Source organism: Hippoglossus hippoglossus, chromosome 17 (assembly GCF_009819705.1).
Source record: "Hippoglossus hippoglossus isolate fHipHip1 chromosome 17, fHipHip1.pri, whole genome shotgun sequence".
Classification (NCBI taxonomy): Eukaryota; Metazoa; Chordata; class Actinopteri; order Pleuronectiformes; family Pleuronectidae; genus Hippoglossus; species Hippoglossus hippoglossus.
In genome coordinates this window covers 11,437,447-11,455,844 of record NC_047167.1, presented here as the reverse complement: position 1 = coordinate 11,455,844, position 18,398 = coordinate 11,437,447, and the positions used below count along the sequence as shown (strand labels likewise).

The following is an 18,398-nucleotide window of genomic DNA, read 5'->3' as shown; positions in this document are numbered from 1 at the left end:
CGCGTGTGACAACACATGCTGTGTTAAAGTATTACATTCCAGCAATACTGTTTGTAGAACCATGAAGCCAAATCAGAGAGAACTGAGGTAAATCTGTGAGTGAAGAAACAAAGCCATAGGATCTGTATGTTTATTTTTATACTAGTGTGTGTATGATTTAGTTATATGAAATAATATTACTGCCACTGCCATCTTACAAGCTGTCGCGATGATCAAAAGGCCATCTGCTGTCACCGGGCCTGCGCAGCGTTGTACCTCGTAACACACACGCTCACACAAAACCAACATAAAGGTTGTTTGAATTGGAGGGAACAACAATCACCGTCGCACATGAATAAACATACAAATTGACAACACGCCGCAGCCCCATCGCCGAGTGTGCCGCCAACTGATCTCTGTCTGCCTCTGAGACGGCAAATGCGCAAATGTCTCTGCCCCCCTAGCCCAGTGCATTCCCCCCTCCTCACCCACACCCCTAAACCCCCAACCACCACACACCCCCCACTGGGTCCTCCTTTGGGAGGGGTCCCTGGCTGGAGATCGAGGATTCAAATGTAAATGAAGTCGTGTTAACCCTACCCACGCCATGTGCATCGTATAGTGGAGAGTAGTACTGTGGTTTTAAAACGCAACAACAACAAAAAGACAAAAAAGATTCTTTGAAGTGATCCTTTGTTTCCTGTTAGTCCTCCATTTTTATTTTCCTCAGTTGTTGTTCTCCGTGGCCTTTTGGCTGTCGACCCCTTTAAGGCTCCTTGTCCTCCGTGAGGGACTGTTCTGTTCTCAAGACCAAATCATTTGAGTTCACTTGACCCCCCCGATCAACTGAAACTAGGAAGAGCTATAGCAAGATCAAGGAACATCTGACAGACATTTCCCAGCTCGTCTTTAGTCGGCCACCAGTTTAAAGTCACTTGAGAGCTTCTCAGGAACTAAGGAAGGATTTCCCACACTAAGCTTATTACTTGTTTAGACTGAAGATTAAGACAAACCTTACCTCACCTGGCACACTAGATGCATTTTCGTCTCACCATTAATTTGAACATTATAAGCAAACCTGTCAATGCAGCCTTTTAAATCCGTGAGATTATTTCGCTAAACTATTTTGCGAACCAACCAATCAGAATGCATATTGTTGATAATGGCACATTTTGAAGCAGTAACAGTACTCCTCTGATTTATTTAATATGTTTGTCTTTAAAAGGATACTTACTTGCGAGTGACCCAACTCCTGTCAGAGATAATAAATCAACCACTTGAGCTGAATGAACAGCCGAGACTGACGGGACCTTCTTCAAATCCTTCTTATCCAATACTTAAGATAAAACTATGGTGCCAGCTGTTGCAGCAGTTCTTCGATGTCCGACAGACATCCTGTAATACGGACATCCTGAAAAAAAAAAATTAAACGCACCAGATTATCATGATGATCCCTTTTATTTTTAAATTCTCATGATGTATTCATTGCGGTTGAAGTGAATTGACACGCGACTCAAAATTCGCCTTTGCTATTTTGTGACATTTATTTGTCTTGCCGTTCATGTACAAAGGCCTTTAATCAAAATGTTATTTAAGATTGATGTAAACTTCAGATTCAAAATTGCATTCCTCCAATTCTATAATATTTTTTAAATAACATTAAATGGCTAAATGGCAATAGAAGAAAGACTCTTATTGTTCATTATAGGGGTTTCTAATAGTCTTGTTTCACTTTAAAGGATCAGACTATTAAAAAGTTGATCCACTGATCTAAAGCACACGTCCAACACAGTTTAAGCGGGTTGGGATTAATTTGGCCCATGTATAAGTGAAACTCAAATCTTAAAACTTTTTGCAAAATAGATCCGGCAATCTCCATTTTTGTCCCTGGTGAAGAATGATGAAACCTCGACTTCTGTGTCAGGATGAATAACTGAACACTTGTTAAAAATTCATGAGGCCAAATGAGAATAGATGAATACATTGGCCTGGTTTATTTTTTTTAACAACGCTTTTAATATTGTCGACGGCCGGTTTTCGGCTCGCCCGGTGTTGAGAACAGGACGCTGCCCTCACAGACGTTTCCCCTCCCTGAGCCAACCCCCTGTTTTATGTTTCCATTCCCTGGTATTTCTCAGCGGAACGTAGGTTTAGAAGACAATGAGAATGTCTGTAGTGATTGTTGATGGTGTTATTGTGTAGGCATCAATCACAAATGTAAGCTTAGATGAGGGTGTGTTTCATTTTATGATCTTGTCCTTCTCCCTCCTTCCTCCTCCCCTCTTTAATGTTTCCCGTCTTCCCCGCATTTCTTCCCGACCCCCTCGTTGTCCCTGTTCACAGTATTAGGCTGGAGTATGGTTGTGTGGTAGTAGACACGTGTTCTGTGTGGTCGGTGAGTCGGTGTTGTCGTGCTGTGATTTGTTGCTCCCCGTGGTGCCATCGAACATGGAGCATCGGTTGGATCGGTGGAGACAAAAGATGAAAGGGGTGACCCAGGTTCCTAAAAAAAAAAAAAAAAAAAAAAGGATAAAAAAAGAATGAACATTGATTCCCATTTCACACCCTGCCCATTCCTACAGACCATTTCTGGAACTTTCCCACTCTGCACAGTGCCACTCGGGGACCTTTCTCTGGATATGAAAACCCATGGACTGTAAATGTATGTATTTTCTCTGCTGACATCTTGTCACTTTAACTGTCACATGTAGAAAGGGGGTCTTCAGTTGGGTTGCTGTGGGGCCTCAGTCACTTCCTGCACTTGTTAAGAGAGCAGACCGTTCACACAAACCTTTGGTCAGGGTTCGAAATGAGCACTTTTGATCATTTGAAGCTCCACAAGTCCTTGAAAGTTGAAAGCACTCATTTCCCTTCCTACTAAATGCTCCTGCTACTTAAATTATTTTTCAAGTTTTGGGATTACGTTAGTCATTTAATTGATTCAGCAAGGTCGATTCTTCAGCAGTTCTCCTCAGAAGAAAAAAGTGCCAGTGTGCGTGGCTTTTGCAGCAAAGCAGACTCTTTGGTGTTTGTAGTTGCCGGCGATAAAGCTCGAGCCTGATTCTTCTCCTGCGTCGTGATTCTTGAGAAAGTAGGCTGAGCAATCCCCCCGCTACCTCCTGTGGTTCGACCTTGCCTCGGGTTGGTGTAGCGTAGTCTAGACGCCCCATATACAGCAGCAGCGGTACTATTAGGGATGCCTTCCAGGGGGGGGGGGGACGCTTCAGATATGCAGACCAAAATAAGACAAACCCTCAGACGCTGACAACCAGAGCGTCCTTACCAGCCAAACATGTATGATTCATCAGTTTTTGAATGGTACATTTTTAAGGGGGCTTTGTAAACATGTTAGCCTCACCCTTAAGACGGCATCTCTACAGCCTTCTGTCATTCCTGACTCCATATTAGCTCTAAATGAATCCATCTCTTACTCCGGATCCTACAGCTGCTGTTGTGATTGGATTAGACTTGAGATGAATTATCCGAGCTGAGAGGAGCAGTAATGGGATGACGGAGGAGTGAGCTCAGCTGACTGGGTGATTACTTGGCTTGTTAGGCTCATTTCCATAGCATACCTCTTTAAAAAAAAAAAGGGTGTCGCACAAACACTGGAGGCTGAGTCCATGCTGGTATCTCAGCTCTTTCACATCTGTTGAGTAGAAATATGTAAATACGACATGTCACGTATGAACCGACATGTAGCGGAGCACTGCTGAAGGATTCTTTTATCTAGAGCACCTTGGACAGTGACCGCTCCATCTTAACCTTGACCAGAGCAAGTGCGAGTGCCCACCCCCCCCTTTCTACGTGGCAATACTGACCCCCAGTGGTCAAAGGGAGCAACGGGCAAAAACTTTGGACCATACTGTTGCAGCTGATGTACCAGTATTGTATGTGGAAGGAAAATAAACCAACAGCTCTGGGTCTCATACAGTGAAACACTTTAAGAGAGCGAATTGACTGTTAGTTTCACGGGTCAGTACTTCGCTGATTGTGTTATAGCCATAAAGTGACGATCTCCTCTGCGCTCTGGGTGTCTCGGAGCAAAGCCTTGCTCTCGGGCCGCCTGTGTGGGCAGAGGCATTATCGGGACAGGCCTCCCCGTCTGGTCAAGAGCAACAAACCTGGCCTGGTTCTAGACAAATGCTTGACAAATGATCCCCCCCCCCCCCCCCCCCCCCCTTCTGACTAAAATATCACTGCATCATTGTTTCTCTGTACAGGACCGAGAGCTGGTCGCCAACTGATCGGTTCATTCTCTCTGGTGGTCTTAGCAGGTTTAATCTATGCATGCCTTTTGTAAACAGTGATTGGTCTTGCCAAACTCTCACCTGCACTTGTACGGAGAGCGATGGGTGCCATTGTCGCTGGCCATGGGACTGGTGGAAAAAGAGCATGTGAGGCCATCCAAATGTGTTGCACCTGCGTTCACCAATACTTAAATGAGCGTTCATCTCACGAGAGAAACTTTTTTCTTTCTTCACTTGGGATGATTGAACAGACACACACACACACACACACACACACACACACACACACACACACACACACACACACACACACACACACACACACACACACACACACACACAGAGGATCCGTTCAAATGTGTAAACTGTAGATAAAGCGATTGATATTCCAAGCAGGACGGTGGGACTGATCAATGCAGTATGGGGGATAGGATTATTAATGGCATACTTGCATTGATCTATCTTGAACCTCGTCACTGACCCAGAATCCATCTGGAGTAGGAGGAGGTGTACAGAGCTCTCCCAGACCTGGTTGGCACTCATTCCTAGGTTTCCATTATACCGTTTCAAGACAATTTTCCTCCTTTAAGAACGAGATGGTGCCGGATTCCGACTTTATTCTCCAGGTCTGAGCCGACGTGACGCTCTCTCGCCTCCCCTACTCCTCAGAGGAAAGTGTCTTTGGTTTAGCTCTGTATTTGTTGGAGCCCCCTAATGGAAAACACTGAAGTGTATCTCTCAAATTCGGATGGGGTCCACTTATCCTCTCCCTCTCTCCCTCTCTCCCTCTCTCGCTCTCTCTCTCTCTCTCTCTCTCTCTCTCTCTCTCTCTCTCTCTCTCTCTCTCTCTCTCTTTCTCTCTCTCTCTTTTTCTCTCTCTATCAGCCTGGCACCGACCTCGTTATACATTTCAGAAAATGTTTCATCGATCACTTTATTTTTGCACTTGTGCATATTTTACGCGTCCGTTACTGACTTCTGAAACCTAGGAATGGGTGCTGAGCGCTCCAATTAAATACAGAGCTAATATATGCAGAAACGTTGTAAATTTCACAATAGTGACTGTTATACAGCAAGAAACAAATTTGGACTCTCCTCCTCTCTGGCTTCACGCACATCTCACTGCACCTCAGTTGTCACATTTCTATTCTGGATGTGTTGATCCTTGGACGGGAAGAAACAGAAAGTGTACATATTAGGTATATTAGCCATATCACGTCATCCAATCTGTAGACCTCCTTGCCATGTCTGACAGAGGAAAATGACTGTTGAACTGTAAATAGTGTAGGTATAGAAATATATAGGATTTAACATGCTGCTTCTTTTCTCCAGGGATCACCCACATTGTGCTCAGTCCCATGGCTGCTTGGTCTCAAAGGGAAGGATAGGACAATAATGTACTTGTCTATAAAAGACACACACGAGTTCTTTTTTTTATTTCAATGTGTGTTTTATATACCGTCTGTCTTGTAAATTAACTCCTTTTTCGTCATAAAAGCATGATGTGACTCTGTCAGCTGCGTCCTGTGTCCCTCTTTGTTGTCGGCTTGTGTCACCTGACGTTCAAACCAAAGGGCTGAGGTTAAAAAAACACACACACACACACACACACACACACACACACATGTTACACTACTTTAATATGATTGTTGAATGTTTGAGAATAAATGTGAACCTGAAAGTGTTGAAAATTAAAAACACAAGAAAATATAAATATAGATATATGTAGATATAAATGATGTGTTCAATAGATACACGCTACATTTAAAGCTGCTATAATGAGTAGTTTTTGGTTAATAGTGGAACATACCACTTGTGTGTGAAAGAGGTTGCTCATTTTGACAAAACCACACAGAAGTGTCCTCAGCTCTCAGGAGGTTTTCAACATCTCTAGGGTCATTGGTTTAATAAGCAACATTATTCAACATTCTCATGTAGGCAGCAGCAGGAAACAATTTTCAACCAAAAAGCTACATTACAGAGACAGATATCAATTATAGCTGGTGAACGTTGTGCAGCATTTAGCTGGAGGGTCAGACGTTTCCTTCAGGAGTTGGTGTTGACCAAAAACTAAAAGAGGAGTAAAGCCAAGTCCAGAAGAATGTTAGTGTTGTTCTTTAACTGCTGGATGTGTACATAAGTAACTATTTGCCTACAAATGTCTAAACAAGCCTTAAAGTTGATGACATGCCAGTGTTGTATTAACAGCTCATTTCCCCTGCTGTCAAACAGACAAAAAAAGTTGTATATTTAAACTGACACTTTGACCCTAACCCTTCATTACAGATTTAGAATCAGCATTTTTTTATTTTACAATTGTTAAACCAAATAAGTAATAATAAATACAAATTTCTCAATATCTTCCCCAGAATTTTAATAAAAAATATAAAATCCATATGAGATGATAAACCTTCTTTTAGGATTCTGCTCAAAATGTAGCTGTGTGATGGATTTAAAGGGCCACCTGGTGCTGAAGCATTAAGTTTCCTTTAATATAAGGTTATGTTTTCACCCCTGTCTGTTTGTTGGTTGGTTGGTCTGCATGTGTGTTTCTTACAAGACTACACTAAAACGACTGAATTACCACGAAACTTGGTGGGGGGATGCAGTGTGGTTCTGGGAAGAGCAAATAAGGGGGTGAATCCAGGAATTGTGAGGTAGGATATATTTCAACATTTTCAATGATTTCCCAGAGAATAATTCATGAATCGAGTGAAAAAATTAGACACGTTTAGAAAACTGATATTAATGAGTGTGTGAAATACTTAGTGCCATTCTAGTTTGAACAACTGATTTTAGACCAAACCATGAAGCCCTTGACCAAAAGTACATAATAGTCCTATGTACGTCATATGATGTACAGATGTTCGCCACCAGATGGCAAAAGAGCACCACAGTAAGAGACCATCAGACAGAAAATGAAAGGCCAGTCAGCCAATTGCTTGTTTTTTTATTTGTTTTAGTCAAAACACACAATTTACCCATACTGGTTTTCACTTAGTGTATTAATTGTCCCATGACTTGATTCTAACTCCACAGGCTGAGGGCAGAGCTGACAGATTCACTGTATCTCTGAGATGAGCATCAGAAGAAAGGCTCTGTGTGTGTGTGTGTGTGTGTGTGTGTGTGTGTGTGTGTGTGTGTGTGTGTGTGTGTGTGTTTGTGTGCAGGCATTTGATCAACATCTTCGATTAGTTGTCCACTTAACAAGCCAGACCCCCCCACCACCACCTCCCTCATAGCCGGGGGAGGGTCCTAGGTGCCTTGGCCCCCACTGTAGAGGTCATTCTGAAGAGGTTAAAGGTTACCCCACACACACACACACACACACACACACACCGATCCATCTGAGAGCCGTCCTTCCTCCGTTCTTCCCATCTCTCCTGTGCAGTCAGGTTCTCTGCCCTCCTCCATCGCTCTCTTTCTCTCTCCCTCCATTTTCCCCCACTCGGTCTCTGCTCTATTTGAAATTGATTGTCTTCTACCATCACAAAGACACTTGGTTCTGATTGATTGATTGGTAAGGGAAGAGGAAGAGAACATCGACACTGGGGCTTCCAGAGCTATGTGGTCTGTCTGAAGGGGGAAAAAAAGCAAATGATCCCATTTTGATGCAGCGGAAGAAACCGTATTTCAGCTGCCCGGCTGTCTGTTTGTTTAGCCTCCTAAAGCAGGCAAACACCCGGGCCGATCGAATTCAGATTGGAGCCGAAACACGGGAACAAAACAGAGAAACTCAAACACAGACTCACGCTCACACTTATGTGATGAAACAAGCGGTAAATACAGATACAGACAGAGGAAGTGTGAAGAGGGGGTTACAACAGGGGGGGGGGGAGACACAGTGATGAAGCTGATACACGTACAAATACACATTTTTATACAAATACACAGAAAGCACATAAAAGACAACAAAGCTAAAAAAAAGAATGTAAAGATCATTTGGAAACCAAGACCAGTAGATTTCTCCCTGTTTCTCCCCCTCTCCTCCACCTGTAGAGGTACAGTTCATCCTGCAGTTTATATACACTTACATAGTATCCATGCATAAAAGAATTGCTCATCACACCCCTAATAACAGAGGTGCTTCGGTTGGATCTCTTTTTTTAATATGGGAAATCACTTTAACACACATAGGAGACAATCTTCAAACACAAAAGAAGCCAAAAAATGATGCAAAACAGAAAGGAGTGTGTCCTTGACGTCTTATTTGATGTTTTCAATTATTATTCATGATACATTTTCTGATTTCTTTCTTTCTTGGTCACATATGATTAATTACCCTCCATCTTTTCCCTGTATACTCCTCCCAACTGTTTCTTTCTTAGTCTCTCTCTTAAAGGACGGCGTGCAAACCTACAACAATGGCTAAAAAAGATGTTAAACCATAAGACACACTCTCCTTTAAAGAAATACAAAACAGAACAATCATGTCGCCGTGTGACTTCAATGTCACTCTCATTGCTAAACATTGTCATTATTGTTTCACTACATTACCTTTACAATAAAGATTTGAGGTATATCGAGATGAATTGTCTACACGTGCCTGCCTCGCTGCGATGCCACCCTGGACGCAGGGACCAGCTAAGAGGTTTTGGGTGGATGGGGGGGGTCACCGGTGGGTGCTCATTGGTTGATTTTAGAGAAGGTTTCGATTTGAGTCCGTGTAATCAGAGGGCTTTGTAAACTGCCAGATACACAGACACACCCACACTCCGATTATAAATTACACAAAAATATCTCTGGTGGGAGTGTGTGTGCGTGTGTGTATCATGGAGTGGACTCAGTTAGATGACATCTTATCAATATGTTTTTAAAAAATGGCGGTAAGCAATCTTTTCCCATAATTGTGAGAAAAAAAAAGTTCTTTCAGAACAAAAGTGGCTTTTTAATGTCATGAGGAGCCCTCCAGTGTTTCTCCCCCCTTCACCCAGTGTGTGCCCCCCTTTACTTGTGTGATCACCTGTGGTGTGTGTGTGTGTGTGTGTGTGTGTGTGTGTGTGTGTGTGTTCAGAGCAGTCCAACCCCTGGTTGAAGGAAAAAGGCACTCAACTCTTCCCACATAACAAACACCTCTGTGTGTTTGCCATGCGGCACGACTGCTCTGTTTGTGTGTGTGTGTGTGTGTGTGTGTGTGTGTGTGTGTGTGTGTGTGTGTGTGTGTGTGTGTGTGTGTGTGTGTGTGTGTGTGTGTGTGTACGTGCACATAGGAGCATATCTGCACCCATCATGGAATCTGCATTGTGTGTCTTGGCATTCGTGTTGTGTTTGCTTGTGTGCATGTCCCAAGTCCAGTGTGAACTCAGCAGGCTTGAAGTATCTTTGGTATTGATGGCTGTGTCACAGTCCACTCTATTTTGAGAGGGAAGCCACACACAAACACACACACACACACACACACACACGCACGCACACACACACACACATGCACACAGCTGTTTCCATGACTCTTTGGTTTTGGGCATAGACTGTATGTATAGACAGACGACAAAATTTCTCCCTAAGAAAGAAGCCAAAGCATCTGGATCGCCACCTACAGTGGCTGTTTGCAGCATAATCCATAAACCCTGCCTCCTCCATGTTAATTGATTGAATATGAACCAAATGAAAAAGTCAAAGTACTTGTTAAATACATTTTTCACAAAGATGGTTTTGGTCATTGTAGGTTGGTCTTATCACACTGATGTATGTCCAAGTGTCCATTTTCAGGTAGGTTTGGATTTAATTCGTTATTTGACGGTATGTGAATGACAGCTCAGATTGCCTCATGATTGGTCGAGCATGTATATCGATGGGACCTCCCTATCACAGGTCCATCCCCCGATTGCTACTGCACCAGACTCTGCCTCCAAATTTGCAAGATGGCAGCGTTCATATCCAGAATATTTTGGCTTCATCTCCAGATAGTGGGAGAAAGTACAGACGTGTCGTCCATCTTTTTTTACAGTTTATGGATTTGTGTCTGATTTTCAATCATCTGCACTAAAAGTCTACAATGTTTTCCCCATCTGGACTCTAGTAGAAGTCCTGCATGACACCTCGGACATGGAATCAGTTATAGTGCACCACATCACGACCAGAACCTGATCTACAGAGGAATGTCATCCGGATGGTTCCTACCAGTCTGATGACGGGCCTCCTGCCTGGTGCTCCTGCCTCCTCGGCTGCCCCCTTCTTCCTTCTGTCTGCTTCTCCTCTCTAATATGATTATCTCCCGCTACAAGATGCTACACAACCAGTGGCTTAGCCCACGAAACAAATAAATAAAAAGGCATAGATAAAATGAGGCGGTTCTCATGGTAACCAAAAAACGCTATCAGCAGAGGAATGCAGTGACAGTCCAGTTCAAAAGGGGTCAAAGTTCAGAGATCAAGGAAGAGGTCCTTCTCGTCCAGACAGTCCATCACACAGGTATTCACAAATATGCACAGTTAGTCACTTGTGGTATCTCCTCCTTGTCTGTGCATAGGATCAGTCTATGACGTGTTGATTCTTCTTTTTTTTTTTCAATATTTAAGTTTTTTTACATTTGGTTGACAAGGTGCTTCTTTACATATAGTTTCAGCACAGCATAGCACAATAGTCGTGAGAGAAACCATGTGTCTATGGTACTGATATTACCCGCATCAATAGTAAGGAGGGAAAACGAAAGAGAAAGTCACAACAGGAGGGGGGTTAGCAAGAGAGTAGATAAATAGAGAATAGATAAGACAAGAGAGAGATGAACTCAAAGATTATTTACAGACATTTTTCATTGTGTTTCACGCCGCGTCAATGTTTGGTTCTGAGGTATGGAATAGGCTACATGCCCGCATAGTGCTCGCAGTCTGAAGGTTGTAATGACGCAGGCCAGACACAGTGGGGCTCGTGGCGAAGGAGCGGGCCGCGCCTGTTCTCTGATTATCATAAAGAGGCAAACATCATTGGCACTCGGGATCCTATATTGTGACGTTTGACCTCTGTGTTTGGCCACTAGAACAGAGCAGACCCCCCCTCCCCCCCCTCCCTCCCTCCCTCCGTTTACTCCCTACACTCCGGGACGACACCTTTGGAACGTGGGGAGCGTCGTCCCAGTTTGATTGTTCTCCTCTTAACCTGAAATTATCCTCTCATGTGGCTACACGGGCTGTGGCCATGTGTAGCCATACAACAAGTCTTAAGAAATAAACGTTCTAATATGTATAAAAGGATGTCATGTGTGTTTGGTGTCTGCGGGGCTACACTTATGCTTGAGTCGAGTATTGGTACCCGTGTCCTGTTAGAAATCTGCAGTGCAGGCTGTGATGTGGGCCTGCTGTGATGTGGGCCTGCTGGAGATGTGAGCTGTAACTACGGCAACATGCTCTCAACATGTCCAGAGGTGGTTTGAATGGACAGCAGGTGGCACTGTTACTCTGAAGTGGAGCAAGGGGAATCACTGCAGAGGAATTACAGCCCTGGATCACATGCAGGACGTGAACATTGCACACGCATGGCACACGCACACACACACACACGCACGCAGTGATGCAGAGCTGCTAAGTTGAAGTGTGTGTGTGTATGTGGTAAGAGGGTCAAAAGGACCTGGCCAATTGACACCCACGCACACGCAGCTTTCAATCAGCCACAGTGCGTGTTACTGAAATGACGAGTGGTTGATCACGGCCCAGCAGAAACGTGTGCTGTCTGATTTCTGGCTGATTTGTGAAGAGCAACGTGCGGCTGTTAAAGGTTCCCTGTCTCAAAGCTACCGGTTCCTTGTCATGAGTGATTCTTTGGTGTGTTTCAAATCCTGACACCCCCTCCCCTCCTCCCCTTTCGAGGCTCAAACACAGGCCCACGGTGCGGTGTTTGAGTGTGGATGGATTTTCTTTGGTTTTCAGGTGGATTCTTTTAAGAGCCACGAGTGGAAAGCTACTGGATCTTTGGTTTGAGGAGTCACAATTTGAGATGCGTGTGAGGCCCCTACGAGAATAACATTCAGATTCATAAAAAAACACGAGGAGCTTTGAGAAGATCTGATTCATCTGCACAAGTCCTCAGCACTGTGAGCAGGTGAATCAGATGATCTGAAGTACACATCCTAAAGCGCTGCAGGATCAGAGTTACAGCCCATTGCTTTAGTGAGAACCCCCGCCCCCCTCCCCTCCATCCCCCGTGCATCCGTGCAACAATCTGTCCTGCCACCGTCAGGCCTTAGAAAACGTGTTCGCAGAGGAGGTACCGGGTTGGATCTGTGAGGTGTTGTTGTTGCTGTTGCCGTGAGGCGTGTGCACATGGCCGTGCATCCCGTGGCCAAGCTCCTCTGTGGTGCCCCAGCGGTCCGTACAGCGGCGGCGTGAGTTCATGAAGAAGTTGGAGACGGTGGTGAGCTCAAGGCCCAGCTGCTGGGAGATGGTGATCTGCATCTCTTTGGAGGGGCGGCGGTTCTCTCTGAAGATGGCTACCAAGGTGCGACGCTGCAGGTCGGTGAAGACCAGTCGCTGCTTCTTTGGCACTTGGCTACGCTCTCGTCCTCGGTCCTCCTCCTTACGTTTACATGCTGGAGAGAGAAGGGGAGGGGGAACAGGCAGAGGAGAGAAGACGGACAGAGAGGAGAGTTTTATTGCTACTGAGATATTCAAAACTCCTGTAAAGTTACAGAATAGATCATCTTTAGAAGAGAAACAAATGATGCAACATATGACGACATGGTCAGGGTTGGATGTTTTAGGGGCCTGATGATGATCTAAAGGAAAATAACAAAGACATTGAACTGAGTGAGGGAGTAATCCGAGGGTGAAAGCAAGATGCAAGATTGAATATGAAAAATAATGAATGTTTAATGTTCTGTGAATTGTAATATTTCATTTAAATGGGTTTGATTACTTGTTCAAATGTAAAGTAGGCCTATATCATGAGCTTATAATGTGACGGTAGAGGATGCAGGCGACAAAAAAGAGAGAGTGGAAAGTGAAAAGGCAGAAAGGAAAGCAAGATGGCAGATGGTCACATTCTGAATGTCAAAATCAGAGATATTTTATCATGAAATCTCACTTAAACCAGTCTCCCCAAGCACCAGACCACCTTCAGAGACTTACAGCAGCTTTTGCATTATTAAGCCTTTAAATTGTTTTTCACAATAGCATTAAAAGACATCTGAAACCTGCTCGACAGTCAATTGTCTTTATCTTCTTGTCACTTTTAAATGTGGACTAGGTTGTTGTCTACAGCAGCTTCAAACTGGTGAGACAGCTCTTTGTGTTGGTGTGTTCGAGTACACTCCAACATCGCAGATTCAAGACTCTGTTGTTTGTTTGTTTGTTCGTTTTGCACCTAAGAGACAAACTAATTAAATCATACGTTTTTCCACGAACATGAACTCTACACTCATAATAAAGCTTGTGGATGCAAAATTGCATATTTTTGAGCAACTGAGCATCAGCATCCAGATGTCGAGCTCTCCTTAGATCACTTTCTTTATGTCCCCTGTCTGTTTACAGCTGGCAAAAATGTCGAGGATGATAAGTTAAGATTCAAACCTCTACAAGTCAATTTTCACAGTGCAGTGACATGAAGGGAAAACAGAGGTCAGTCTGTAGGATGTGAAGTCAATCTAAAAACTTACAGAGGGCACTAAGCTATAAGCAGATAGATATCAGTAATATAAAGTGGGTGGATAATGGACCACAACTTAGAAAACCACAACAAGCATCATTTACAGTCAGTGCAGTGGCCACAATGTGGAGGAAGCACGAGTTTATATGTTTATATTCTGTTTGAACTATTCAGTGTAATTTTATTCTGCACCCAAATGTTCTTTATGTACAGAAGAGCACTTTTTAGAGCCTGCTGTGTACTTGTGGTGTGGCTATAGCGATGCAAAAAGGTTCGGGTGGCACATAATAATGATGCAATTAGAATCAGAACGTACATGATTCTTGTTGTTGTGGGTTTGTACCGTCATGGTTGAATGCACTTATTGTAAGTAGCTTTGGATAAAAGCGTCAGCTAAATTAAATGTTATGTAATGTAAGGTCCTTTTGCTCAAGTTTCCAAGATGGAACAAGTGCGAGTCACATGTTTGTGTTAATAATGTTCCCACTTTTCATGTAAGCCATAGCAATATAGCATGTCAACCAAAGGTGTCAACGTTGACCAGAATTAGTTTTGTGCTATTTGGGCCATATTCACCATTTACCACAGATTACACCTGACCTAGAGCACTGCTAGTTTGTCAAAAAGGGCCCGCATTTGTTTTAGGACATTTGAGCTACATTTGCTATTTAACAAGTCGGCCACTTAAGGTTCACATGCAGATTAAACTTTGCCTAGATCACCGCCCTTTTGCCAAGAAAGGCCGACATTTGTTTTGGGAGTGCATCATCACTGCCTGAAGTGGCCCACATCCGTATGCTGACACAGGGTACTCATCTTGGAAACACTTGGATCAAACAAAAGTGTGTATGTGCTTTTAATCCCTGCAGACTTGTAAAGTGTGGTGATTGTATATTTTAGTGCTGTGTATTGTAATTCATTTATTCTATATTTATAGCGATATGGACCTATATGAGTGTGAAATATATCTTAACTAACTTCACTCTGTAATGATGAAATTCTCCTGGGGCTAAATGAGGCTATGGGGGGTAAATTGTTTTCACTGTGGGCCTGTGTGTTGAAACCGGAGGAGCGTGATGTGAAATGCTGACAAAGAAGCGCTCCTCCGTGCCTGGATGCACCGTCAGATGGCTCGGCTCTCCGGCTGTGGAGACTGGAGGGAGTCTGTTCTGTTCTGCTGCCCTAAAAAGCTGCAATGATCGATTTTCCGCGGTTTTCTCCCGAACACGTGGTCCAGTAATCAGGGCTCCCTTCCCCACCCGATCGATCCCCATCGATCCGCGAGACCCGAGGTGTGTGTGTGTGTGTGTGTGTGTGTGTGCGTGCGTGCCTGTATGTGTGTGTGTGTGTTGGGTAATATAGCTCAAGAGCGCGCTTCGTGACAGACAGATAGAAATTGTTTATCCGTGGAAGAACAAAAGAGAGATGTGGCAGTCATCCAGTCTGAGAGCTCTGGAGGAGGACACAACAATGTCTCTCATCTGTGACCCTGGTTGTTTTTTATTTGGGGCTATTAAGAATGGAGAAAAGTGTGCGTGTGCACGAGGTATGGTCTGTGGGCGTGCGTGAGAGAAATAAACAAAGTCCTGATGTGTTGGTGCACATGTGTGGAGGAGGAAAGGGGGGGGGATGAGATGAAGGGGAAGAGAGGGAATAAAGCTGGCTCCAGTGTGGAGGTGGTGTATGCAAATGATTGATGACTTTACAGCAGGTTTAGACAACAGCAGTAAACAGATTTGACTGTGAGTGGGGTGGGGGGGGGATCAATATAAATGTGCACATGTGTATGCATGCATGCCTGTGTGTGAGCGTGCATGTGTTTGAATTGCCATTGTTCATGCTTTGTTACTGCAAGCAAAGCATAATTACAAGACGCCCCCCCCATCCACCCCCCACCCCCCACCCCCAACGGCAGCACATGGAGGTGACGTGTTTGTCCCTGCAGCAGCAGAGCCTCCACTGATACATCACTCCATCCCTCGTCGACTTCTTCAACTCTGCTTGTTTTTCTCAATTGTTTTAATTTGCCCTCAGATTGATAGCCCCCCATATTGATTGATCTGCACTTCAGAACCATTTCATGGAACGTTTATTCAATTGGTTCAGGCCCAGCCATGCCAGAATCTCCTCACGGCTCTTTAAGTGCTGTCTCCAACCCAACTCAATACTCCCTAATGTAATGACTGAATGCTAGTGCTAATATAGTGATAATTTAATATGTAATGCCTGTTTTCGAACAACTCGTGCTACCGGCCATTTTACAATGCCAACACCACTCTGGTTCTCCTCCATCAGCCCGAGTGCGGCTCCGTGGCTCGGAGGCCTCCACAGCAACACATCCGCCGTCCTAACCAAGTGAAGCCAGGGGAGTTAGCAAAAGGCCTGCGAACCTGCATGGTCAATACATATTGCAGATAATCAATAGGTCCATATCAAATGAGAGTCCTCTGGCCCCGTGGACATCCCCAGCAATAAATAGGACCACGGGGAAGGGAAAAGAGGGAGCTGCTCATTAAAGACACCCCTCAGGAGACGAGCAGCACACGTTTGTGGGCTATCTTTAGGTGCCTCATTACCAAATGAGCTTTTCTGAAGAGACAAGGCAGGGGACGACTCGGCGGTCTCAAGTGGCACTTGCTCACGTCGCCTCTTTCATACGCCCCTGGTGTCAACGATGCTAAAGGTATCAGCCAACTGCCACTTTGCTTAATCTCGACCTCTTGTGGGTCCAAAGATTAACTCGCTAGCTGTGCAGCGTGTTAAGTTGCACTCGTGGCTCCTTTTAAGAGCAGCTCTGCTTTATCACTTAAGTGGCTGCTATTGTCCCGACCGTGCACTTACATGTGAAGACGAGTGGGTGGATGTTGGTTTTTTTTTGCCTGTTATTGCAGCACATGTCAGTATGTGAGAGGAATTTACAACCAAAAGCAAAACCCACTGCTGTTCATTCAGTATGTTTCATGTTTCCTCAATTTGGTTTGATTACCGAATAGCAAATTCACAACTACATGTATTGCTGCCCTTTAATTGAAAAATAAAAAATTCACATGCAAAATGTGTTTTTTTTACCAGAAACATGAGTCCTTCATCACTGAAATGTCCATTATCACTGTCTCCAGATCAACAGACTTGTTCACATAGAAAATCTTTCCCTCTTCAACATATGAGTTTCAATGCAGCTTTCTGCAAATTCATCTATCTGCAAAAACATATATTTTTGATAAGAGGAGGCCTTTCACTTTCAGTTCCTCACACTCGCAGTCAAGAATAACAACAGTTGATTACAGCTACAGTGTGTAACAGGCGGAATTACACAACAACAGGACCACAGACTTGAACTCGGCCATCTTTCTGTGAGAGTGTGTGGATGTCACATGGCAGCGAGATGTCATTTAAGGTGTCTCGTTGACATTACACACACATGAAACTGAGATGTGGGCCTGATGCTCCAAACACATAGAAACAAAAACACAACAATTAAAGAAAAAAGAAAAGGTTAATAGGTGTGTGGGTGTATGTGTGTGTGTACAGATGAGACATGAGGGGAGGGATGTTGGGGGGGGGGGGGGGGGGGGGGGGGGGGGGCAGACGGTGAACTAACCGCACCGTGCTGCTGCTAGTGGTAGTCGACGCCTGGACGGAGGGATGAGATCGGGCTTTGTGTGCGGTGAGACGGGCCCTCTCCCGCCCTGGACGGACTACTGCAGGCGAGAAACAGTTTGGCGTCAATCACACCCCTCAGATGGATACGGTTATTGATTAAATTGATCATATTATAGGCCCATTCATTGATGGGAAGTTAAAAAAAAAATAAAAATAAAAGACGCTCGAATTGCCCCCCCCCCTCCACACCCGCATTACAACAACACACAGCAGCGGAGAAACCAAAGCGTCCCTTCAGCCTTAAAACACTCCCCCATTGACCAGGATCGGGTTATTTGAAAGCTTTCGTTTCTTTGTCGATGTAAAGCCTGTGTTGTCTTGTTGAGACGAGTGATGGGCAGCTGCACAGTCCGTCACATGCACACCTACAGTCTATAAAACCTCTGCTGATCCATACTTCCCCCCCCGTCTGCTCTATTTAACACGGAAATCACAAAATATGAATGTTACATTTCCCCACAGAGAGCACAGGCTTCTGTCAGACATGCGGAGTTTCGATTTTTTTTAACGAATCTCGTAAAAAATAGTTTCTGAAACGCTTAAAACATTTCATAAAAGTGTGATATTAAACAAAAGATGCATTTTGTCTTAGTCAGGCTGCTGATGTGGTCGATGTATACAGGGGTTTAAATGCGAGGGATTTTAAATTTTAATATTTAATTTGGTCTTCTTTTCCGTAAAAAAAAACGTGGGATCTTTCATTTGCGGAGAATAGTGACAACAATGTTTGGCTGAAATACAAAGAAATGTGGGGCCTGTGGCAGAATACCTACAACCTGCTGTTTGAAATATGAATGTAAGCCCGTGTGAAGCCATACACTCTAAAAACTAATAAATGTAAAATCTCAGATTTTGAATGTAAATCTGGGTAAAAATTCAAATTGTGTATTCCAATTATAATTGTTCACTTATAAAATTTGTGAAATTTTC

The 18,398-nt window shown here is 44.0% G+C and overlaps 1 protein-coding gene and 1 long non-coding RNA gene across 2 annotated transcripts in view; one reads left to right on the top strand and one right to left on the bottom strand.

The window, feature by feature from the left end:
• The first annotated feature begins 1,743 nt into the window (after positions 1 to 1,743).
• Positions 1,744 to 15,550, top strand: LOC117778150. Its single transcript, XR_004616748.1, has 3 exons — positions 1,744 to 1,970; positions 2,971 to 2,975; positions 15,540 to 15,550. It is a non-coding gene; the product is annotated as an uncharacterized LOC117778150 (long non-coding RNA).
• Positions 11,660 to 18,398, bottom strand: part of onecut3b (one cut homeobox 3b) — a 12,234-nt gene continuing 5,495 nt past the window's right edge. Inside the window, exon 2 of the mRNA XM_034613458.1 lies at positions 11,660 to 12,750. Within this exon, the coding sequence (XP_034469349.1) occupies positions 12,398 to 12,750 (353 nt within the window). The 3' untranslated portion in view covers positions 11,660 to 12,397. The remainder of the gene's footprint in view (positions 12,751 to 18,398) is intronic.